Source organism: Protomyctophum bolini, assembly GCF_963924005.1.
Source record: "Protomyctophum bolini genome assembly, chromosome: 14".
Lineage (NCBI taxonomy): Eukaryota > Metazoa > Chordata > Actinopteri > Myctophiformes > Myctophidae > Protomyctophum > Protomyctophum bolini.
In genome coordinates this window covers 37,730,662-37,755,467 of record NC_137875.1, presented here as the reverse complement: position 1 = coordinate 37,755,467, position 24,806 = coordinate 37,730,662, and the positions used below count along the sequence as shown (strand labels likewise).

The window sequence follows — 24,806 nt, the reverse complement described above, 5'->3', positions numbered from 1 at the left end:
TGAGTATATGTAGAATTTGAGTATTTTTACTCTTATCGAGAATAGAAAATACAAAAAAAAAAGTCCTCTGAAAGAATATATATTCAAAGATTTGTGCCGCATTTTCACGATTTAAAAAAAATAGCAGACCCTACAAGCTCGGTGGCGCGCTATGAACTTGTAGATCTGCTATTTTTCAATAGCTAAAGTATAACCTATAATGCTTAGTTAAAACACCAAAAGGGATCCCCTTTCAGAATGGGTTAATAATAATATAATGGGTATTATTACTGTTACTTTTTAAATTACTTTGCAAATATGAAAGTGATAAATGGTTTGTGTCGTAGATAATGCATATATACTTAGTAGTAATTAATATAATACAGTGTGCGGTCTGTTACATTCATTTCAGTCCCTTAAGCCTCACACTAGCAATACATTTAATTTAATTTATTTTGCCTTTGTTCACAACCGTGTAGTAAATCTTCACAAACTTGCCTCTCTGCTGGCGAGAGGACGCTTGAATCATGTTTCAAACACGAGTCCAAAGAGAAGTTTTTAAAACGGCGTCGTCATCAGCTCAGCAGATAGCATTGAAGTGAGGATGAGCAAGACCCTGCGAAGGTCACAGTTTCCATTAATATTATTATGAGCAAAATGTCAGTCTCTTTAATTGACACATAAAGAAAAGGTGCCAATATCCCGCTATAACTTTCTATGCAGTGTTCAGTTTCTTTTTGTATAGTGATTCTTTTCACCTTTATGACTCGCGTTGTCTTGACGCCTCACGTGTTTCTGAGCAGCTGGTTCCTCTAATTTCTAAACAGTATCATTTATCAAGCGCTGGTTCCACAGAGGCCCTGTTTTGTTATTTAACGAGAACAGATGAGAGAATAAATGGTCCATATTGTTTATTAGCAAAATGCTCCAGAGCAGATTTTAGACCGCTGCAATGACGTGTGTGGCGTGCGTCTGTATGTTTAGATGCTTGTGTATAGTTGTATTACACACGCTAGTGTGCATTAGCGTGTTCTTTGGGGCTATTTACGATGGAAAGAAATAGAACGAGATACACAATGGTCATGTGTTTTGTTTAGATTGGTGTCCCACTGCCGTTCAAATTGAAGACACTCATTTTGAAAAAATGAGCGAGACGGTCTCAAAGGAGACACTGATTAAATTGTCCCGTATGGGGGCCCGAGTTTGACCTTTAACCTATACGTTTAGATAATGACCCCCATTGTCCATCGCTCTCCCAGTGACATTGAGATCTTAATAAGCTAATGACTCCGTCATGGAATGTCCTACATAACTTATTGGCTTCTCTGTGTATTTACCAGTTAGATAACTTAACAGCAAAGTAGGTCAAGTCCTTTATCATCGGTTGCTGCTGAAAGAACACTAATGTATATTAAAGTATGGAAGGCATCAGTGCCCATACCCGAGGCGAGGTTGGCGAAAGGGCCTTTTCTGTGTGGAGTTTGCATGTTCTCCCCGTGTCCCCTAGGGTAAAAAAACATGCAGTAATCCTGGTCTTAAAACTGCCTCCCCCTGGCCAGCCGGGGCGCCTGATGGAGGGGAAAGGAACTGGTTGGAATAACGTGTTCCTTCCACGCGCTACGTCCGACCAGGGAAACTCCCCCCTGTCAGGTGTAAAGGAGCAACTTGGACACTCAGGCATGAAGGAAGCATGAGTTCAAGTCCGTTGCTCTCCCCATGTCCCCCATACAGTATATGGGGACTAGGTTGGTGGAGTGTGTGTAGAGCCCAGGTGAAAAATGGGTTACAAAATCGTGGGATAAAAAATATATATTAAAGTATGGAAGGCACATTTCTACTCATGTGCAGAGTAATATTCATTCTTTGTTCCAAAAACAAATAAGAAATACTTTTGCTGTAATTATTGAAGTGAATATTTAGATTTTTTTAATTTAGATTTATTTGATAAATTCATGATACAATTCACCAAGGTGCATACTGCTAGTACAGCGGAACTATCCGTATTGCACAAAAAGGACTTAATTACATTGCGATCCCAAATAAATGATTGCAGCATAGGTATACGCTGCTCTGCGGTGACATAAGGGCATAAGGGCTATACGCTTGCATGCGGGCCCCTTTGTTTAAGACAAACTTCTTCCTCAGGAGACAAATAATCAAGAACCTTGAACCTTGATCCCACCAAACGTGTTAGGAGAATGTCGAATACTCAATACAAACTCTCTCTCTCTCTCTCTCTCTCTCTCTCTCTCTCTCTCTCTCTCTCTCTCTCTCTCTCTCTCTCTCTCTCTCTCTCTCTCTCTCTCCCCGTTCTGTGATTCCAGACAGCAGGGAGGCCCGGCGAGGAGACAAGGCCAAGGAGGAGAGCCAAGACCCTCCCAGCTACTTTGAGATCCCCACCAAAGAAGGGCCCGTGGTGGCGAGCAACGGCATCCACGAAATCCCCACCAAGGACACGGAGGGCACCGGTGCTGCTAATGCTAACTCCTCTGCAGGTATATACGCAAAGTTTTAACCCATTCTGACCTGAGATCAGATTCATACGAGGTTTCCACTGGACACACACACACTGGTCTGATTAACCCATTCTGACCTGAGATCAGATTCTAAAAATGTCAGTCGTTCTTCGATTTTTCAAAATTAGCAGACCTACAAGCTCGTAGCGCGCCACTCGGTGGCGCGCTATGAGCTTGTAGATCTGCTATTTTTCAATAGCTAAAGCATAACATGATGCTAACACCAACATGGGTTCCCGTTCAGAATGGGTTAACCAGTAGTCTTATCGCTCTGTTTTGGGGGACATGTCAAAATCTTCGGCATATCACTTCCCTAATATGTGCTCTTGTGTTGAGAGATGCACACTCGTAGGCGTGGGAAAAGCTCTGATATGATATCAGAGCTATTTTACAGTGCGCCATTGCAAGTGATCTCTCAAAATTCACATGCTATTTGCATATAAATACCCCCCCACACAGAGGCTGAAATTTCACACAAATTAAAAATCTCTGGACTGTAAGATAACTGTAATATATGTTTTTTTTGTTGTGATCATTAGAATGTCTCTAGAACACGTTCTATTCATTAATGTGAAAGATATCCCCCAAAAGTAAAGTATTAATTTATTATTATTATATTAATAATTATTATAAATGTGCATAAAAATTGCAAAAAAAAAAGAATATATATATATATATATATATTTTTTTTTTGACATCATTTCCTCTGATAAGTCCTAGTAGTAAAAAGTAGTAGTAAGGTTGAAATCAGTTTTTTTAGCAAGTAGAAAATTAATCCGGGTTTTAAGACATCTTGCATGAACGGCGTTGCAAACCCGGCGACAAATAAACCCCCCCCCCCCCGGGGAATCCTCTCCTCCTCCTATCAGCAGCTCAAGGACACGCCTCCTTCACCATAGAGTTCGACAGCACGTCCCCGGGGAAGGTCACCATCAAGGACCACGTGGTGGTGTCCAAGTTCTCGGCCGGCGGCGGCGGCAGCGGCGGCGGTGACCACCACCGGGCCGCGCTCCAAGAAGAGCGGGGCGGGCAGCGGCGGAGGAGGAGGGGGAGGGGGGAGGGACCTGACCACGCTGCAGGCCGCCATGATGGCGTCGGAGAGCAAGGTGGCGGACTGGCTGGCCCAGAACGACCCCACGCTGGTGGCGCCGCCGCGCACCGAGTCCACGGAGGACGACAGCAAGAGCATCAAGAGCGACGTGCCCGTCCAACACAAGAGGCTCAAAGGTGTGACGCTCGTTCATTCTTTCTTTCTTCTCTCTCTCTGTCTCTTTCTGTGTTTCACCGTCTCTCTGGCTCCATTTTCCCCCACTGTCTTTAGCACAGTGGTTCCCACACTTCTTTGTGTCAAGGACCCCCAAATCAACATTTATTATAGGCCACGGACCCCCCATTTGAAAACATTATGCCAGTGACCCCGATAAGGGAGGATTTTAATTAGCAGTGATTGCGAAACATGTTAATTTCATGGACCCCCAGTTTCACACGCATTATGCTACGGACCCCCCGATTTAATGGCATTTCTATCTCTGGTACCCCCACTTTATATTGGAAAACCATTGTTAGTTACAGACCCACAAGGGTCCATTTGGTTGATCATTTATCATGCAGGTCCCCCCTGGAACTCCCTCAAGTTTATTATTTATCAACTGTATTCCGAGTATAAATAAAGGTGAGAAAGAAAGAAAGATCCCGAAAGAAGTCTGAGATATCAAGTATCATCAAGACTTTGATTCATTTCATGTTCCTAATCGACTGTAGTTCCTCAACAATATTATGGCGGAGAGACTATACTCACTAACTACTAGTCTCCGGATCAAAAAGGGGCATACGGTATATCCAGTAGTGGTATTTCTTTTTTAATTTTAATTCACATAACGGTCCAAACATTACATTTATCAGTCACCCTCGTTGATCTGCTGGTAATACACTTGGTAGTTTTCGCAGAGGTGGGCGTGAAGATCACAGAACCAGACACATCTCAGAATCTCATAAATGATAGACAGACAAAACTACCTAATCTGGAGAAGATATAATCCCTTCAGAATGGTCTCTCTCTCTCTCTCTCTCTCTCTCTCTCTCTCTCTCTCTTCCATCCACAAAGACAACTCCTCATTTCTCTCCACTTCTCTTACTAATGCTGTTCTTCCTCTTTTGTCCTCACACACACACACACACACACGCACACGCACACGCACACGCACACGCACACGCACACACACACACACACGCGCCACTGTAAATTGATACAGTATAAAAGGCTCCTGTTTACACTCTCTGCAGCACTGTGTTATACTCTCCTGTGACTCCGTTGCTCTCCCATGGCTCATTGAATCATCACATTGTGGAGGAAAGACACTTCATCATCAGTGCAATGTTTCGGTCCATATCCCACTCTTCCATTTCTCGTACCTGAGTAGCCGTTTCTTTTGTCAGTATTAAGACAGTTAATTTTGCAGCATTAGCCACAAGACGGCGGATTAGTAGTTTGCAGATGGGACCGTTTAAGCCCTGATCCTCCCCTCGTTCTGACAGCCAGTTGCGAGGCTTAGCTGAGAGCACACTTCTTAACACATTTTGGACTGAAGTCGATTACAATTTTTTCCCCCTGAAAACCCCATGTTTCTATGTCAGTGGGGCTCAACCTTTTTCATGTCAAGGACCCCCAGAATTATCTCTTATTGGGCCACGGGCCGGACCCCCATCTCAAAATATGTAGTTCCAGGGACCCCCCCCCCCCCCCCCCCAGAAGCCAATATTTTAGTTAAAAATATTCGCTCTGAAATATATATTCAAAGATTTGCACCACATTTTCACGACTTTTCAAAAATAGCAGATCTACAAGCTCGTAGCGCGCCACTCGGTGGCGCGCTATGAGCTTGTAGATCTGCTATTTTTCAATAGCTAAAGTATAACACAATACTTGGTTAAAACACCAAAAGGGGTTCCCGTCCAGAATGTGTTAATATTCAGGGTTCCTACAGAAAGTCATGAATTCTCTTCAGGTGTGTTTTTCTCATGTCTTCTACTAGAATTTCGCCGGCCGAAAGAAGGAAATTGCGTTGACAGAGTTGACAGACTCCACTTCATGTTTCAGCTGTGTTTTTAAACTCAGTAGTGTGCCCTGCACATGTAGTAACGGATGGGTTATAAATTATTATAATAACAGAAAGTGTTTTTTATTTCTCATAAATACGCAAACATGGTGAAACAACTACAGTCACAGAGAGCAGTGCCAAGGTAGCTGCTGCCTGCTAACGATGCAAACAACAGCCTTGCCTGTCGTGTGTGTGTGTGTGTGTGTGGGGGGGGATAGCACTAATTTTCGACATTTTACTGTGTCATAAATATTTACATCTGTAGCCTATATTGTGATTACATTTGACCGTACATTTGACTCTTGTGTTATATTCTTGTGAAATATTCAGTAAAGTATTGTGGTGAAATATTCACCCCAAGTTGATAAGATATGCAGAGAATATAATACCAAGAAGCCCCAGTTTGAAATGCATTAGGCCACAGACCCCCATTTGATACCATTTGCTCTCTGGGAAAATCAGGGTCCATTTGGTTCCATTTGTATGCTCTTGGAGTATGATGACTGTGCTAACAGTATTATCATAAAATATGTCTCAGTTTGAAGATTAAAAAAAACATATTTCATATGTGTGAGCTTGTGAAGTAGAACGTTCAACCTAGAGACAGTGTTGCCAAGTCTGATCATTATAAGCTACTTTGGACTTGTTTATCTATTGGTAGTCCTTGACATGGAAATGTTTGAGTTCCACTGCTCTGAAACAACATTAGACAACAAAGTTTGACAGTCAACACTATAATTGATTATTTTAAGACTAATTTCCGGACCATTTCTGATTTACCTACTTTGAACTGGACTATTAACATTTTTATAGACCTGGTTGCTTGTTTCACTCTCACATCCACGATATGTGGCAACCCTGGTCCCTGGTTTGTTTTGGTTTGCGTGTGGACAGTGGATGTGTTTTTGTGTTGCTTTAGCATCTTTAGCACAGTAGCTATCAGAGGCTGCAGCAGCTGCTGCTGTCATGAAAACGCAAGTTTCTGTCCCAGAAGCTCACGTGAGGTCTGCGCACACTGTACGTTGCTATATATCGCTATGGCAACCTGTCATGAAATGCTGCTAACGTTGTGATCAGCACTGTTAGCATGTGTGCTATCAGGCAAAAGCTGAGATAGATATAAAACTACTGGCCAAAATGTCATACAAAACACAACACCTAAAATCGGAATGTGATTGTGACCTACAGACCATCATGATTTGCTTGCTGGACCTATAATTAATTTATTTGCATTAAATTGCCACTCGCCCATATAAATAAAAAGCAAGATGGCTGCCGATTGCGAGCGGAGAGACAGAGAGTAGTGACGTGTGAGCCGGGGGCGGGCCTCTGACAACAGCATGAACACAGGGCAGTGTTGCCAGGTTTGCGAATTGTAAGCGAGTTGTAGTGTGTATAAGTAGCCTGGTTAAAAGGCCTTGTTTCTGCCCGTGTTGGGGCATGTGTTTCTGTCGACCAGTTTCTGTCCACCGCTTTTGGCACGTGACCAACTTAAGAATTGTTAAATTAGATACATCCTGACAGTTTTCTGAAAAAGCCACGTTTCTATGTCAGTCGTTCTTCGATTTTTCAAAAAATAGCAGACCTACAAGCTCGTAGCGCGCCACTCGGTGGCGCGCTATGAGCTTGTAGATCTGCTATTTTTCAATAGCTAAAGCATAACATGATGCTAACACCAAAATGGGTTCCCGTTCAGAATGGGTTAAAAAAAAAAAAAAAGGCTTCTAAATCAAAACATTTTTCTGAAAAACCTCATGTTTCTATGTCAGCGGTGCTCAACCTTTTTCACGTCAAGGACCCCCAGAATTATCTCTATTGGGCCACGGACCCCCATCTCAAAATATGTAGTTCCAGGGACCCCCCCCCCCCCCCCCAGAAGCCAATATTTTAGTTAAAAATATTCTCTCTGAAATATATATTCAAAGATTTGCACCACATTTTCTCGACTTTTCAAAAATAGCAGACCTACAAGCTTGTATGAGCTTGTAGATCTGCTATTTTTCAATAGCTAAAGTATTACACAATACTTGGTTAAAACACCAAAAGGGGTTCCCGTCCAGAATGTGTTCATATTCAGGGTTCCTACAGAAAGTCATGAATTGTCTTCAGGTGTGTTCTTCTCATTTCCACGCATTGAAAAGACAAAAAAAGTAGTTAAATTGTGTGTTTCAAGCGATCTCGTATTGTAATTTGGTAGAACCTACTATCTGCGTATGATATGAACTTTTGTCAAACTATTGTAATGTGTCAGTGATCTTCTCTGTGCTCTGCGGGCGAGGAACTATAGCGATTGCGTTCACTCTCATTATTTGGGGAAGCCAAATAACATAAACAAAAAAACACGTGCTGGTACCAATTATTTCGACTACAGGCTACGCTCAGTCATTTCTCTTTTCAAAAGGCCATGTAGTTTGCATCCCAAGTTATAAAATATACCAGATCATGTAGACCTACTGTACCTGTATATATCCTCCTTTAGCTTATTATTATTTAACCGGTTATTAAAACCGGAACCGGTGTGTGTCATTGTAGATGCCACGATTTCTTTCCACCCTAAAACATGTATTAGTATACTAAGATGTATTATTATAATATAAGGAGGAAGAACTTTTTCCAAAAAGTGTACAGTATTTGTTAAAATCATGCTTTTATGTGGACACGTCCACCAGTTCATTAAGTATGCCTGGTTTGCCTGGTGGTGAATGGTGATCCTCCTGAACTGAAGCCGCACCCACAGCTGTAGCTGTATGATAAAGGGGGAGGGGTTAGGGGAGGGGCTGATAGTGTGATGTCACTATATTACTGTTTATTTCATTGGCCCGTTTGACTGTCAAGGGTTCAGCCTCCAGGAAGAAACCCTTAATACAAAGTGAATACACCATTGCACATACAAACGACTCCAGGGTGTCTAATGAAGTACTGTCACCTCATAGACACATGAAAAACTGGAAAAATACAAAAAAATGTGGCAACTCTTTAATGGTTAAATGTCTTACAGTAATTGTAACTTGCCCGAAACATTCAGTCACGCTGAGACCATCTAACGAGTGACTATCCAATTCCAATTGCATGCCCATTTTGTGGGCATGGAGGGAGAGACGCCAAGTGAGACGGAGACGCAGATTTGAGGTTGCCTCGCCTCGCAACCCCCTGGGGTATACGACGTGCGCCTTGGTCTCTGAAACAAGCTGCTCTAAAATACATGCAGGCTTCTCTGTTGTTCCCTCATTGTTCCCTTATTTATATACTGTGTGCCTGGTGGTATAGCTGCCAAGTGCTGAGCAGGCTATACTGTATATACTCCTGCCAGGAGCTCCTATATATGGACGGTGGTGCTGCTGGGCTATAGGTGGCCGATAGAATACATGCTGCAGGTATACTGTGGTACAGAGGAGGGAGAAAGTGGAGTGGAGGTGAGGCTAGGAGGTTCATTAATGAAATAGGGGACAATTTATGATGACATGGGGCTGTGCGTGTGTATATGTGCGTGCGTGTGTGCACGTGCACACACACTCGTGTGTGTGTGTGTGCAGCTGCTGTTGATGAAAATGGAAATCTATGAGGTGGCAGTGAAAGGGGAGGGAAGCCAATTAATTAGTTGGACTTATACTGCTACACAGTACATGTGTGTCAGCTATGATGTGACTGGCTTGCTGACTAGATGACCGGCCTAATAATGGATGGGACTGACTGACTATCATGTCGTGTGCATATGATGTGTGGCTGTCTGACTGATTGACTCGCTGGCTGACGGACAATGCGGTCTTTTTTCCAGATCTATATAGGTGTGGCTCGTTGAGTTAATTGTGTTGAGCTACTGTTGAAACTCTGCCTATACTATAGACACCATGAAGTGGATTTGTCAGTGGCTTAACACATTCTGGGCGAGAACCCCTTTTGGTGTTTTAAACGTTATGTTATAATTTAGCTATTGAAAAACAGCAGATCTACAAGCTCATAGCGCGCTACAAGTTTGTATAGGTCTGCTATTTTTGAAAGGTCGTGAAAATGTGGCTCGAAATCTTTGAATATATTTTTCCGAGCGAACATTTTTAACTAAAATATACTAAACTATACATATTTTGAGATGGGGGGGTCCGTGGCCCAATATAGAGATAATTCTGGGCGTCCTCGACATGAAAAAGGTTGAGCACCACTGACACAGAAACATGGGTTTTTCAGAAAAATGGCTTAAGAAGAGAGAGGGGAACCCACAGAATGCTCCAGAAGGGCTGGTAATGGAACGGTAGTTTGGGGAGGGTTCGTTCACTCTACCAAGAGCTGCACAGAGGGAGGGAGGGAGGGAAGAAAAGACAGGTGTGCACTGGGTGAGTAGGAGGAGGAAAGAGAGAGAGAGAGAGAGAGAGAGGTGTATGACTCGAGGAAGAGAGAGCTTATTCATCGATGTGCAATTGTGGCTGCAGTGAGAATTGTCCCGATAAGCCAGAAAGCACACATAGGGGAGGAGGAGAGATGGAGGGAAGCAGAGAGAGAGAGAGACAGACTGGACTTTAGTTGGAGTGTGGAGTGCAAGGCTATACAGCGTTGCCCGTGGTGACCGTATAGAATCAGAATCAGACAGTTTACAGTAGAAGAGAGAGAGAGAGAGAGAGAGAAATTAATCAACAGGAATAAAGGCAAGAAACGAGGGAGGGCAGAGACTCGTTTTTTGTGTCCTATAGAGACCGCAGAGAGGGAGGTATAGGTAGGAGAGAGAGAGGAGGATAGTTGTTATAGTAACAGAGGTGTGCAGGAGTGAAGAGAGAGATGAAGGAGGGAAATGGAGACGAAGGAAAGCATTGGAATTGCTACACGTACAGTAGGACTGACAGTAAGTGTGTGCGTGTGTGCGTGCGTGTGTGTGTGTGTGTTCGCTTGCCCCCTCTTGTGTGTGTAGTCTGCAGGAGACGAGCATGCGTGTGTGAGGTAATGCGTCAGTGTGTGACGCGTGGCATGTGTGAGCTCTCTGTGTGTGTGTGTGTGTTTGAGATGAGACGTGCTGATTGTGCTCAGCTGATGGTGATGTGATGATGATTTGCGGGGCGAGGAATGCAGCGTGTGTGTATATATAAAAAGGTGTGTGAGTCGCACGTCGGGTGTGTCGGAGCAGCACTTGACAATGAGAGAGGGAGGGAGGGAGGGAGAGAGAGAGAGAGAGATAGAGAGAGAGAGAGAGATCACTGCTTAAATCTTATTTTATTTTTCTGGTGAGTGATTTCTTATTACTGTCACTGTATCCTCAGGGTCTGACTGTGTGTTTGTGCGTGTTTCACACAAAACACTAACAGCAATTGTAATTAATATTTATGGCTGTCAGTTCAGTTCTTTTCTTGCATTCTCCCTGACCGTATACGTCACCATGGTTCTGTGAGAGGGTGTGAGGGTGTGTGTGTGTTCTTTAGATTGCTGGAGTATAGGATAAATTGCTGCAAGATCGTTGTCAGACAGATTGTGTATTGTGACCGTAATCTATTGTGCCTCGTTTAGATTCACACATGCATAATTTAATATTGCATATTCATAAGAGAGAGAGCGAGAGAGAGTGTGAGAGAGAGAGAGAGAGAGAGAGAGAGAGAGAGAGAGAGAGAGCGAGAGAGAGTGTGAGAGAGAGAGAGAGAGAGAGAGAGAGAGAGAGAGAGAGAGAGAGAGAGAGAGAGAGAGAGAGAGAGAGAGAGAGAGTGTGAGAGAGAGACAGAGAGAGAGAGAGAGAGAGAGAGAGAGAGAGAGAGAGAGAGAGAGAGAGAGAGAGAGAGTGTGAGAGAGAGAGAGAGAGCAGCACATGTGCAAGCAGGTGCTTGTTGTGTATGTAGCATACTGATGCTCGTGTATAGTTTGCGGGTTGCACAGGACGTGCATGTGTGTGTGTGTGTGTGTGTGTGTGTGTGTGTGTGCTGTGTGTGTGTGCTTACATACATATGTATGTTTGTTTGTGTCTCTGCGTGTACGCGTGTGTGTACAACTACATTGCTTGTGTCTGTGCGTGCGTGCGTGCGTGCGTGCGTGTGCGTCCAGTGTGAGTCATGGTGGGGCTAGTGGGGCAGAGCGCCGGACATTCACAGACCTCTCTGTTCTCCTCTGACCTCCTAACGGCCTCTTTGTCTGAAGGACACAGCATGACAGCTCTGCCTCTCTCTCTCTCTATCTCTCTCTCTCTCTCTCTATCTCCTCTGTCTCTCTCTCTCTCTATCTCCTCTGTCTCTCTCTCTCTCTCTCTATCTCCTCTGTTTCTCTTCGCGCTCTGTCTTTCCTTCACCACTTGAGTATCACCTTTAGTAGCTGCACAGTAGTGCATCATGGCACAAAATACAGTGAGGGAGAGAATGCCACGTGACAAGATGTTACATTTATATTTTTAATTCATTCTTTTTTAGACTTAAGTGTTAATACATATTGTGGTTCAGTGTGACATGCTGTCACAGGGCCCATAGTGGCTCACACACACAGCGTAATTATGGACCTGAAGGGCTGTGATCCACTACTAGACCAGATGGTGAAGTTTAGGTATAATGTTAGAAAAGGTGGTTGGTTAAGTTAGGTAATTAATTAGGTAAGGAATGGTTACGTTAAGGTCAGGCGATACTGTAGGTTTAGAGATGGTTCAGGTTAAAGGCAATAGGTTAGCGACGGTTACATGTACCGGTACTTACATTTTGACATTAGGTTGGTTGGTTGCGTGGGTTAAAATTAGGATTAAGTTGTTTACTGTACTACTGTAGCAGTTACTCTGTGTCACCCATCTTCCTCCTCTGTCATCACCAGTCCTTTGTAAAAAAAAAAATGGTACAACTCCGTGTGTGGGGGGTCCCCGTGGGGTCTCCGGAAGTTCCAGACCCGGAAAAACAACCATGCTATATCCGTGCTCATACCCAGGCACCCAGCCAGACACCCAGCCACACACATAGCTCCGTAAGGAAGTGGCTGCACCACTTTCAGGGGAGCACATATATTTACTGTGAAAACATAAACAAATGCATATACAGGCTCAATTCCAAACCGGGAAGAGGAGAGAGTGGAACGGTGACCATGGATAAATTCATAGCCCATATATTAAAAAGTATTTGATTAGTGCCATTATAGCCTGCTTGACCACGGAGCACCAATGCTGTCTTCTCTTCTGAACGGATTGCAGACCAGTGGACGTAGTGAAATGTTAAAACATGCACACGGTCATCTACCAAACCTGGATGTACATTTGAATATCGTAGCTATCACTATATAAAGCTTATAAAGACTGCTGTGTGAAACATGCTGCAAGTACTGTACAGCCGTGAACTAGGACAGTGCCAGAGTGCTGCTACTGTATGTGTCTTATATTATTCTCCAAGGATGGATGCCTACGAAATATCTAAATAGCACTTTCTTGGGCAATGCTATATTCTTCATAAGTGTTATAAGAGAATGGAGGGGGATATGCAGCTGCAGGAATTGGCCTTGTAATGGCCAGTAAACTGGCTCATCTAAAGTCACATTAGTGTATTATTATTATTATGTATTATTAGTGTATTATTCTCCCCTCCTGCAGTACTTCCGAAGCCTCTTGTGAATTACTGACCGTTTGCCTTATTGACTGACTGGCGGTGTTGCCACTCACAGTGAAATCCTCAGCAGAAACGCAACCCCTGGCTGAGAGTGTACAAATTGACCCAAATGCATTTTTATACTCTCTCAATGAACTTTTCAACCCATTGGAACCGGGAAAGCGTCCGTGTCACTTTAAAAAAAATTACGTTGGCTATTCAAAAAATAGCAGATATACAAGCTCACAGGGCGTCACTTCGTGCTTGTATACATTTGCTATTTTTGACATTTTTTAAATTATTAACAGTGTTTTGAAAAAAAGATTGAATATTGAATACCCATTGGAACCGGGAAAGCGTCCGTGTCACTTAATTTGTTTTACGTTGGCTATTCAAAAAATAGCAGATATACGTACAAGCTCACAGGGCGTCACTTCGTGCTTGTATACATTTGCTATTTTTGACATTTTTTTAATTATTAACAGTGTTTTGAAAAAAATATTGAATATTGAATACCCATTGGAACCTCTCTGTGTCACTTTAAATGTTTTACTTTGGCTATTTAAAAAATAGCAGATATACAAGCTCACAGGGCGTCACTTCGTGCTTGTATACATTTGCTATTTTTTTAATTTTTGAAAAGATTCAAATATTGAATAATTTTGAATTACAAAAAAAAGTTAGAGAACCAAGATTTTTCGAAGGCATTTGTGGAATGGGCCTCCGCCGGTCTTCTAATGGGTTAATGTGACTGGCCCTGGCTGTCGTCTCTAGCAGCGTGCCACATCCTGAGTACCGACCAACCCCTCCTCCTCCTCCACCAAGTCTCTTGTTAGATTATTACTATACTCCACCAACCCCCCACCCTGTCATTTCCTACTTCCTCCAGCTCACCCCCACTCACCCCGTCCAGCTTTACCCCGTTTTCTCTCTGCTTCCACCCCTCCATCGCTCTAACCCCCCCCCCCTCCCTCTCCCCTGCTGCTTCCCCTCCCTCCCTCCCTCCCTCCATCCATCTCTCCCTCTCTCTCTCTCTCTCTCTCTCTCTCTCTCTCTCTCTCTCTCTCTCTCCCTCTCTCTCTCTCTGTCTGCCCGTGAAGTAGGCAGGGTCGATCACATTGTGGTGGCATGTCTGGATTAGCGTGGCACACAGTCTGCACACAGCGACGCTGCCAACGCACACGACATGCTAGTTGGGTCTCAGACAGAGGGGCGGCGCGTATAGGGACAGGAGAAAGAGCCACGGTGTAGGAAGGTAAGGTGGTCGGTTTGCCCTATTTAGGAGCTATTTCGAAGTGGCGAATGAACCACTTACAGTTAAGCCCTATTTTATACTTTGTCTTTGTCATGTGGTGACGGTGTTTTGCGTGGCTGAAACTAGATGGTCTGCTAAGCACATTGTGAGTGTGTAGATTGGCTATTTCCACTATTGTCAGTAAGTACATTTCCTGTCTGTGATATTGTGACGCCAGGTTGAACGTGGTTAAGATTTAGACTAGAGTTCGCAGAGGTTAGAGTTTATTTCATGTTGTCTTTGCCCTCGAAGGTGGTCTTTTTTTTAGGATGGGTTGACTGTCTTTATGGGACCGCTTTGTCTTTGTCGTGAAGTTGAATGGTGGTGCTGTAGTTATCTTCATTCACAAGGACTCAAGGAAAGGCTGCTCTTTCTTCTGTTAAGGTTCTTGTCAGGATTTATGTGGAAAGATATCACCTGCCATAACATAACGCACGTAGTGTAATTTTAGCTGGCAAGCGTTAGTGATGTTCTGTGATTGCTAGGCTTGTCGTCTGGGGCAGATGCTTGCTATGTTATGGCTTTTTTTTGTCCCTTTTGTCAAAGGCCCCCTTCCATAATCCATCATTTAGATGAATTCGTGTATAATATACACTATTATGGTTTTGTTTTTCATTTATTTTCCTTTACACTGTTGAAAGACAGAATGAAAATCAAGACATTTTGACCTGATATTGAATTTGTTATATCGCTGTAATATTGGATCATTTCACATTATTGCTGTGTAATGTATGGTGACAACTACAGTGCTGTGCTGGATTTGTTTTTGAATAATCTTTATTTTTTTTTAACCCATTCTGGGCGGGAACCCCTTTTGGTGTTTTAACTAAGCATTATGTTATGCTTTAGCTATTGAAAAATAGCAGATCTACAAGCTCGTAGCGCGCCACCGAGTGGCGCGCTATGAGCTTGTAGGTCTGCTATTTTTGAAAAATCGTTAAAAAATGCGGCACAAATCTTTGAATATATATTCTTTCAGAGTGAACGTTAAATGGGTTTTAAACACAAATCTTCTCCTTTGGGGGGATCCCCACCACACAAAACCTTTTCAGACGGGAGTCTACAGTACGTCCTTGACCTTGAACACCTATAATACAGTAACAGCGTGGTGTACTGTATACCGCATAACCGCAACCCTTTCTCTTTGTCTGCCCCTTAAACAACAGGCAGCAAGCATGAGGACGGCACTCAGAGCGACTCAGAGAACGGAGTGGGCCTGCGCTTCGCCGGTCGGCGCCACGCTCTGGAGGAGCGCCTGAGGGCCGCACACAGCCAGGCGGGGGCGGGCGGGGGAGGAGGAGGAGCCAACGGTACGCTAGCCGGGCCCCGAGCCGGAGCCCCCCCGGGAGGAGGAGGCCCTCGCACGGCCTTCATGATCGAGTTCATCGACGAGGAGAACCCGCGCAAGCGCCGCTCGTACTCGTTCTCCCAGACGTCGCCCCTGGTGGTGGGAGTAGGAGGGCCCGGCGGGGAGGCGCTGCTGTGCCCCCAGCCCCCCGCTCACCCCAAGGTGTACAACATCTCCACCTCGGCTGCCATCAACAACGCAGACTCGGGTAACAATAATAATAATAATAATACTAATATCTCAAACTTATATAGCGCTTTTCTGAGTACCCAGAGACGCTTTACATGGGGGGGGGGGGTCTTTACAGAGATAACAACGCACATTAAAAACAACTTTATTCGAAAAAAGAAATAATCACTAGAAGCTAAAAAAAACATTAAAAGACAGTGAAAAGGGTTAGCTGGGGAAGGCAATGTTGAAGAGGTGGGTCTTGAGGGCGGTTTTGAAGGTTTGGAGGGTGGGGGCATCTCTGAGTGCCTTAGAGGGAGGGCATTCCACAAGGTTGGAGGCAGCAAAGGCAAATGCTTTGCTGCCCCAAAGAACAAACAACAACGCCCCAAAACAGGAGCCTTTCTCACTCGGCTCAATCAAAAACATGGGATATGTAGGTCCTTGTCACATTCACCAGAGTTAACCACATGGACCTTATACCGTGACCGTCCCTATTCTGGCCTGGGCATACCATAATAGACGACAAACATTTGGCAAAAATGGGCAGACATTCAGTGAAAATGGATCTACAAGCTCACGGTGCATCACACTGCGACACCACGTGAGCCTGTAGATATGGATATTTTGGCCAAAGAACTTTGGTGTATAGACAGAAAAGGGAGGGGGACAAAGGATAGAGCCCTGTGTGGGGTTAAATCAATGCTCCTATTTTATTCTCTTCTATACTGTATCTATATTAAGCACAGTGCAGCTCTTTGTGATCGGCAAAAGTGTAGACTCGGCTAAACTGGACAAAATTGCTGCGTACATTTTGAGTATTCAAACACTATAGCAGACAGTGCTGCGTCTGCTTTTGAGTCAAGTGCAGTTAAAGTATTTCTTCCTCATGCACTTCATGAACCCTATTTTAAAACCCATTCTGGGGGCGGGAACCCCTATTGGTGTCAGCATTATGTTATGCTTTAGCTATTGAAAAATAGTTTTTTTTTAAATGGGCTAAGTCATAGAAAACGGTGACGTGGGCATAAGGGCTACGCTTGCGTGCGGGCTCCTTTTGTCGAAGACAAATGTCTTCCTCGGGAGACAAATAATAAATAACTTGAACTTGAGCACTAGCTGCTTTGCTTTGACTCCGTCTCTCTAACACGTACAGTATCTCTCGCCCGTTGTTCTTCGTACAGGTCGGGGTCCTCCGATGCCAATATCGGCCACCTTGGCCGCAGGCGCTCCCACGGCCGCCCGCGTGCTCCTCAAGCAGAGGTCCGAGGACCAGAGCGTCGGAACACAGCAGAGCTCGGCCTGCAGCACGGGGGGCCTGCAGACGGGCAGCCCCTCCAGTCTGGCCAGTCCCGTCGGAGAGGAGGAGGGGGCTTCGGACGGCGGGGCGGGGAACAACGGAACCACCACCACGACGACCGCCGCCAGGGGAGAGGCCGCGGCGGAGGACGGGGGGGGCAGCGACAAGGGGACGTACACCATCGAACTGGAGAACAGGAACCCGGAGGAGGAGGAGGCCAGGCGCATGATAGACAAGGTGGGTGACATGGATGTAGACAAGAGTCGAACCCGAGTGACAACAAACAAGAATAGTGTTTAAGTATTATTTTTTTCAGACAGACATAAACTCAACTAACAAGACAATACGGGAAAGAAAAAGAAAAAAGACAGAAAGTAAAAGAAAAAAGGCTGCATTTTTCATATTACAATAAACATTCAATGAAATTCTATTGCAATATCGCTAGGCTGAGAGAAGAGATTCCACTTTTCCCATTTTTTATAGAATTTATCCTCTTGTAGTCTCAGTATGAATGTTAGTTTTTCCATAGAATACAGTTCCTCAATAATGTCCATCCATTGATCTTTCGTTGGTGGGTCCTGTTGGTACCAGCGTAGTGTTTAAGTATTTAATGAAGAATAAGGCAGATCTTACACTGAAGTAGTGGGCAGGGATCAGGCAATTGCTAATTCCTAATTCTAAAAATGATCTAAAGTAGATCCAGATCTGGCACTTCTGGGAGTCCATCTTCAGAAAGTATACAAAAGTAAGCACATCCAAATAATAAATACCAGGTAACTGGACCGAAAAACAACATGTAAGTTAACCCATTTAGGCCTGACGTCAAAATAAAATAAAACGTTCACTCTGAAAGGATATATATTCAAAGATTTGTGCCGCATTTTCACGATTTTTCAAAAATAACAGACCTACAAGCTCGTAGCGCGCCACTCGGCGGCGCGCTATGAGCTTGTAGATCTGCTATTTTCCAATAGCTAAAGTATAACATAATGCTTAGTTAAAACACCAAAAGGGGTTCCCGCCCAGAATGGGCCCAGGGTCAAAGTCAACCTGCTGCACATATTTTGATTCACAATGGTATCAAAATATATAATTCTTCCACATCATGTGCTGATCTACCTCAGTGTTTGTCAACCCATGGTTAATTCAGTTGAGTTGTGATACGTCTCGGCATGAACAAAGGGCATCCATAACCACATAAAAACCTAGTGTTTAAGTGTCCATATTCTGAGGCGAACGTTTGTTGAACAATCTATTTTTGGCAAATAGATTTGGTTGTAGACTCGGAAAAGTATTGAGCCAATAGAGCTTGTCAACTACATAGGGTTTCAGTGGTTAACAGAATATCAGCCTCGGTATCCAGGCTTTTATGACCAAAAATACCAAGCGTGCTGCAAGCGTGCCCCCCCTCTAGACCAGAAAGCACGCTGGCTGGGCCGAATATAAACATGTTAGTGTGGTTTGTGTGTGTGTGTGTGTGTGTGTGTGTGTAGACTTGCACAACTTCCCCACTGCCACTACTACCACCACAGCACAGCTGGTAGAATTATTTATGTTTTAGCTGCATATCAGTGCCATGTTGTCGATGGAACATGTGCAACTGATTCAACCTCAATCAACTGTGCATCTCCTTCTCCTGTCAAAGGCACTTCAAATCGCATTTGTAGATCTGCCTTTCTCTGCCAGGGTTTTTTTTTTCTTGTGTAAATAATGGACGGGGTTTTGAGCGAGTGAGAGTAATTCAAACCATATGAACCTATCGAGCATTCAATCGTTGTTCTGTTATACTCATGGAATAGCATGTGGAAATGCACAAGAAGCCACTTAAATCTCCTGTGAAAGAGAGAGAAAGAATGATGACTTTAACCCATTTTGGACTGAAGGTCGATTAAAGAAAAAGGCTTCTGAATCCTAATAGTTTACTGAAAAACCCATGTTTCTATGTCAGTTGTGCTCAACCTTTTTCATGTCAAGGACCCCCAGAGTTATCTCTATTGGGCCACGGACCCCAATCTGAAAATATGTAGTTCCAGACACCCCCCCCCCCCCCCCCATGCAGAACCAAAGATTTGAGTTAAAAACGTTCACTCTGAAAGAATTATATATTCAAAGTTGCAATACATTTTCGCGATTTTTCAAAAATAGCAGACCTGCAAGCTCGTAGCGCGCTATGGGCTTGTAGATCTGCTATTTTGCAATAGCTAAAGTATAACATAACACCAAAAGGGGTTACCGTTCAAAATGGCTTAACTCCCCCGCCTCTGATGAAACGCAATTTAGGTTTGGACTCTGCTCCGCATCACAACCAGTCACCTCCGATTCCTTTTGACACCCCCTGCCATGGGAATCACTGTGGAAAGCCTATCGTCCTGATCTGAACCCACATTATTGTAGCTATTGTATTTGGTTAAATGAACAGGAAAGTTATTTGGAAAAAAACAATTTCAGTGCAGTATTGCCGGGAGGATTCAGATTTTTACGGGGGCCAGTTCCGAATTGCAGCCGTCCGTACTGTAGGTGCCCTTTGAGAGCGGTTTTGAAGGAGTCAAGGGATTCGCATTGTCTTAATGACTGTTGGTCGGGCGTTCCACATTTTGGTGGAATAGGAGCGAAAATAATTGAGTCCCTTGTTTGTGCCGAATCTGGGTTGTTGATCTCCCTCTGGTGTTGTGGGTGTGGCCTTCGGTTAACATAACACTAAACCAAGCTATGTGGCTCGGGGATGGATTCCTTGACCACCACCACCACCACGACTCCGTCCTCTGACAAAACCTACCAGCAAAACGAATGCTTCTCTAATAGCCCTGGGAGAGTTGCTCCATCAAACACTGCCCTCTTGTATTAAACAGCGCTCCAGGGAGCCTGGAAAAGCCACCGACCCACTGCACGCCCACAGCCGACCAAACATGTCTCCGAAGGGGCAGGGCAATGAGACGAGTGAGAAGCAGTTATAACAATGCTAGGCTAAGGAAGCCATTTGACTGAAAATATATACCGGTGTGTATATATCTTTTTAGGATATTCAGCTTAAATACCCATGTCAAAATTGCCTTGCAGTACAGTGAAAATTACTGGTTTAACAGAAGGAAATGTGTAGTCTAGCCAAAAAGAAAGTTTTGTAATTATTAGGCTGTTGTAGAGCCTCTCAAGTTTACTATTCATAGACACGTTATGCTTAATTATATGCTTAGTTGTGCGCTCGTGATGCATGCCAAGAAACAGCAGATCTACAAGCTCACAGTGTGTTTGCATAGTGTTGACGGTCGACAGCGTGACGTTATAGTCCCATGACGTGAAGTCACCCTACAAAGTATGGCGCACAGAGCATTAGTGCAGAGTTAGTATACATAATTAAGAATATAAGAAAGCATAAGAAGGAGGTATCTGGAGACAGGGTTTAGAGACTCAAACGTGACCAGCTCCGTTCCCTCCCCACAGCTCCTAAGAAGAAATACAGATCCTTAGGCTATGAGGCCTCCCCGAATACGAGCCCTTATAGACGTCACATGGACGTAAACACACCAGATATAGCACAGTTGCTAATTTTCATCCGCAGTCCTCACAGGAAACACAACACGGAAAAACAGACGGTCAAACAGTGGAATACATTTACACCAGTAAGACGCGTTAACGCGGGAAGCGAACGCAGCTATTGTGGCAGTCTGACACACACACAAAATGTTACTGTATACGTATGTGGACCTGGCCCCTTTTGTGCCCATATATGGAGCTGAGTGATTTGTTTGTGATTGATGCAACACACTCCATATTTGGATACAGCGGGACAGACAGACAGACATGATCTGCTAGGTCTCATAGTTAGTGCTCACTGCGTTCGCAATGACATTACATATAGGGAAGTTAAGGGAACACAGCATGAAAAATAAATACACCTAAAATAATCATAAATGGTTGCAGCTTTGGTTTTCAAGCGACCATGTTTTTTCTTTCTATTTCTCTGACGGTTCCCTATAAGTGCAGGAGAGCTCGGTTACACATCAAAGCAATGTGTTGTGAGCTTGTAGATACTGTAGCTATTTTTGGCCCCCGTGACACCGGCATGCACTTAACGTATAAATCTATAATAAAGGCTTTAGTGGAGTGGAGGGCATGTCGGTGCATTTCAGGAAGTCCATTTTACAGCCAGTGAAGATGATTTAGCGGATATAAGCTAAAAGGTCTATACCGAGCTGTGTCTTTAAGAGAGAGGCGCCTGGGATTACTAAAACATAGAGGGCTCAGTAACCAGCGTGGTTGTACTTCAGTCACTTTTTTACTGCATTCTAAAAGGCATGTGTTGTTATGCTAATAGCTGTAATTAGCTGACACTCTAATTGGCACTCTGCCTACAGCGCCTGGCTCTCGCTTGCTTCCGCACTCTCCATTTTGTTCTCTTAAATGAGCATTATGTCGTGTGTGTGTGTGTGTGTGTGTGTGTGTGTGTGTGTGTGTGTGTGTGTGTGTGTGTCTTTTATGCACACATTATTGTGTTTTCAGGTTGCCATGGCACTTATACCTATCATGTACCATGCATCGCTTGAATTACACAAAGAAAGAGAGAGAGAGTGTGTGTTTGCTTGCTTTCGGGGTAGGATTCTATGATGACATGGGTTTACGTGATGAAGGGCGTCGTGCCGTTGAATCAGCTTTTCGTGACAAAGGACCGTCTGAGCTGTGCTGCAACACATACTAATGTAGTGGTTCTCTGGTTTCACACACGTGGACATGAACTGCGTAAAACCCATTCTGACCTGAGATCAGATTCTAAAAAAATGTCTTCTTCTACATCCTGACAGTTTTCTGAAAAAGCCATGTTTCTATGTCAGTCGTTCGTTCCGATTTTTCAAAAATAGCGGACCTACAAGCTCGTAGCGCGCCACTCGGTGGCGCGCTATGAGCTTGTAGATCTGCTATTTTTCAATAGCTAAAGCATAACGTAATGCTAACACCAAAAGGGGTTCCCGCCCCAGAATGGGTTAAACCCTATATATTTCATCGTAGGACTTTAATGGCAAAAATAGCTCATTGCTGGTAGATCTGTTATTTTGTTTGGTGGGGGGGGGGGGGGGTTGAGAAAAAATGTATAAATACATGCTCAAAACATGGTCATCAGGTTGAAAGTAGCAAACACGCACACACACACACACACACACACACACACACACACACACACACACACACATCAATACGAGAAGAAACAATGTGTTTTTGAGATGATTTCCAGATAAAATGGCTTACAGTTGAAATGCCCCCCCCCGCCCCCCACAGGTGTTTGGAGTGGACCAGAACCAGAATCCAGACTCCTCTGTACTATTACGGTCTGAGCTGAAGGCCGGGTTGGGGAGAGTCAAGGAGACTGGAGACAAAACAAAGGAGGTAGGGTGGCTTCATAACTAAAACAATGCTGTTTTCTCTCTCTCTCTCTCTCTCTCTCTCTCTCTCTCTCTCTCCTTCTCATTGTGCCTTAACACCATCAGTCTATGACTCACCGTGGACCATGTCTATTTATGTCCATTGCATCTGACATAACCCATTTTGGCATTATATGTTATGCTTTAGCTATTGAAAAATAGCAGATCTACAAGCTCATAGCGCGCCACCGAGTGGCGCGCTATGAGCTTGTAGGTCTGCTATTTTTGGGGAAGAAAATCGAAGAACCGCTGACATAGAAACGTGGCTTTTTCAGAAAACTGTCAGGATGTATAGAAGACATTTTTTAGAATCTGATCTCGGGTCAGAATGGGAAAATCTTGTACTATACATTCTACATTGGGGGACGGAACAGAACCGTATACGCAGCTATAGGTGGCGACAATTTGTCCGTCCCGCGGGGAGTTCCGTATTATATATATACAGTTTATTTCCCTCTGAAGGCGAGGCGAAGGGCTGCGCTAACACAAAATAGAGCACTCGCGTGAAAAAAATAGATTCACATGGCAGAGCTTACGGCACAACCTGTGTACAGTACCGCAGCTGGGTTCCATTGATTATAGTGGCATCATACCGCGTTGCAGAACCAATTCCATCCCCCAGTGTGGCCCGGCCCAATATACTGTATCTCTTTTAACCCATTTTGTCCTGAATTTAAAAAAAAAAGCTGACAGTTTTCTGAAAAATCAGTGGTGCTCAATATTTCATGTCAATGACCCCAAAAATGATATGTAATATGCCTCCGCCCACCCATCTGAATATATGTTGTTCCAGGGACCTCCCCAGAAGCAAAGATTTGAGTTAGAATGTTCACTCTGTAAAAATATATATTCAAAGATTTGAGGCACATTTTCCCCATTTTTCAAAAATAGCTAAACATAATGATTAAAACACCAACAGGGGTTCCTGCAAAAAAAATAGGTTAACTTAACATGCCTTCATAATATAGTATACATTGTATACTAATACTCCAACGCCAGTACATGAGGAAAAAAAGAAAGAAGTCGCTATACCTAAAACACAATTCAAACCAGCCACAGCAGAGATCTCTCTCTCTACTGTGCGTCGTACCGTAGTTTAGAATGTGAGGAAGATGAGATTAAAGACTCGATGGCCGAGCTGTCTATAATGGGGACTCAGACAGTCATATACTCCTGCAGCTTTGAAACCCTCCACTGCCTCGCCTTCTCAGGCGGTGGGAGGGGGGGGGGGGGGGGGGGGGGGAGACCAATCGAGTGACCTAGATCAGGACGAGATGACAGACCATGCTCTGCCCTCCGGGCGACTCTACTTCTTTTAACGTGAAACGCGATGCACTGTGACAGGCTTTTTTTTACTACAATGTTATAAAGGCATCATCGTCGCTGTTAAGGGTTCTTATTAATCTCTGGTCAAAATGGTACAGTACATGCTGTACTGTACTGGCCTCTGTGGTCCTGATGGATATCGGTTATTATATTAACCCCTTCCCACTGTGTGAGGAGACGAGGAGAACAAGGCGCAAAACGCTGACCAAATAAGATGTCTGAAATGAATTGCCATGTTTCAATCATGATTACGTGAGTGTGAACTAAGCACAAGTCTGGATTTTAAATCTCTCCCTAAGTCAGGGTATGTTTTTTTTCTTTCTACACAGTACATCCATCCGCACACACTGTTGCTATGCTGGATCATTGCAACTATATCTTCCTGCTCATTTTTGACTGGTCTCTCTCACCCCACATCCCCCCCCCCCTCCTCTTTCTTTACCCCCCCATCCCCCACCACCCCTCCCAGGCCCATGCTGGTGAGACTGGCTGGGTGTCTCAGTGGGCCAGTCTATCCGCCAATCACACCAGGACGGACCCCGAGGGCTCTGGAGCAGAGACGACGCCCGCCTTCCTGCACAAGGAGAGAGGTACAGTGGTATACGCAGTCAGGGGAAACCTTGACACTTCACAGAAATTAATAGAACAGCAGACAAAACCTAACGTATAGGCAAATAATTTTTACTGCCATTGTGTGTGTACATTTGTTTGACATCAGTGTTGTTTTATCGTCGACTAAAACTGAGATGAGAAATGTTCGTCGACTACCTTTTCTCCGCTGACGAAAACTAAATGGAAACTAAATGAACACTAAGCTATGATGACTCAAACCAAGACTAATATACCGAC

At 44.1% G+C, this 24,806-nt stretch overlaps 1 protein-coding gene across 1 annotated transcript in view; it reads left to right on the top strand.

Moving 5' to 3' along the window:
- Window positions 1-24,806, top strand: part of cep170aa (centrosomal protein 170Aa) — a 76,500-nt gene that overhangs the window by 36,715 nt on the left and 14,979 nt on the right. The window contains 7 exon segments of the mRNA XM_080782469.1: window positions 2,304-2,474; window positions 3,365-3,501; window positions 3,503-3,722; window positions 15,571-15,960; window positions 17,105-17,457; window positions 22,489-22,596; window positions 24,427-24,547. Coding sequence (XP_080638595.1) covers window positions 2,304-2,474; window positions 3,365-3,501; window positions 3,503-3,722; window positions 15,571-15,960; window positions 17,105-17,457; window positions 22,489-22,596; window positions 24,427-24,547 — 1,500 coding nt within the window.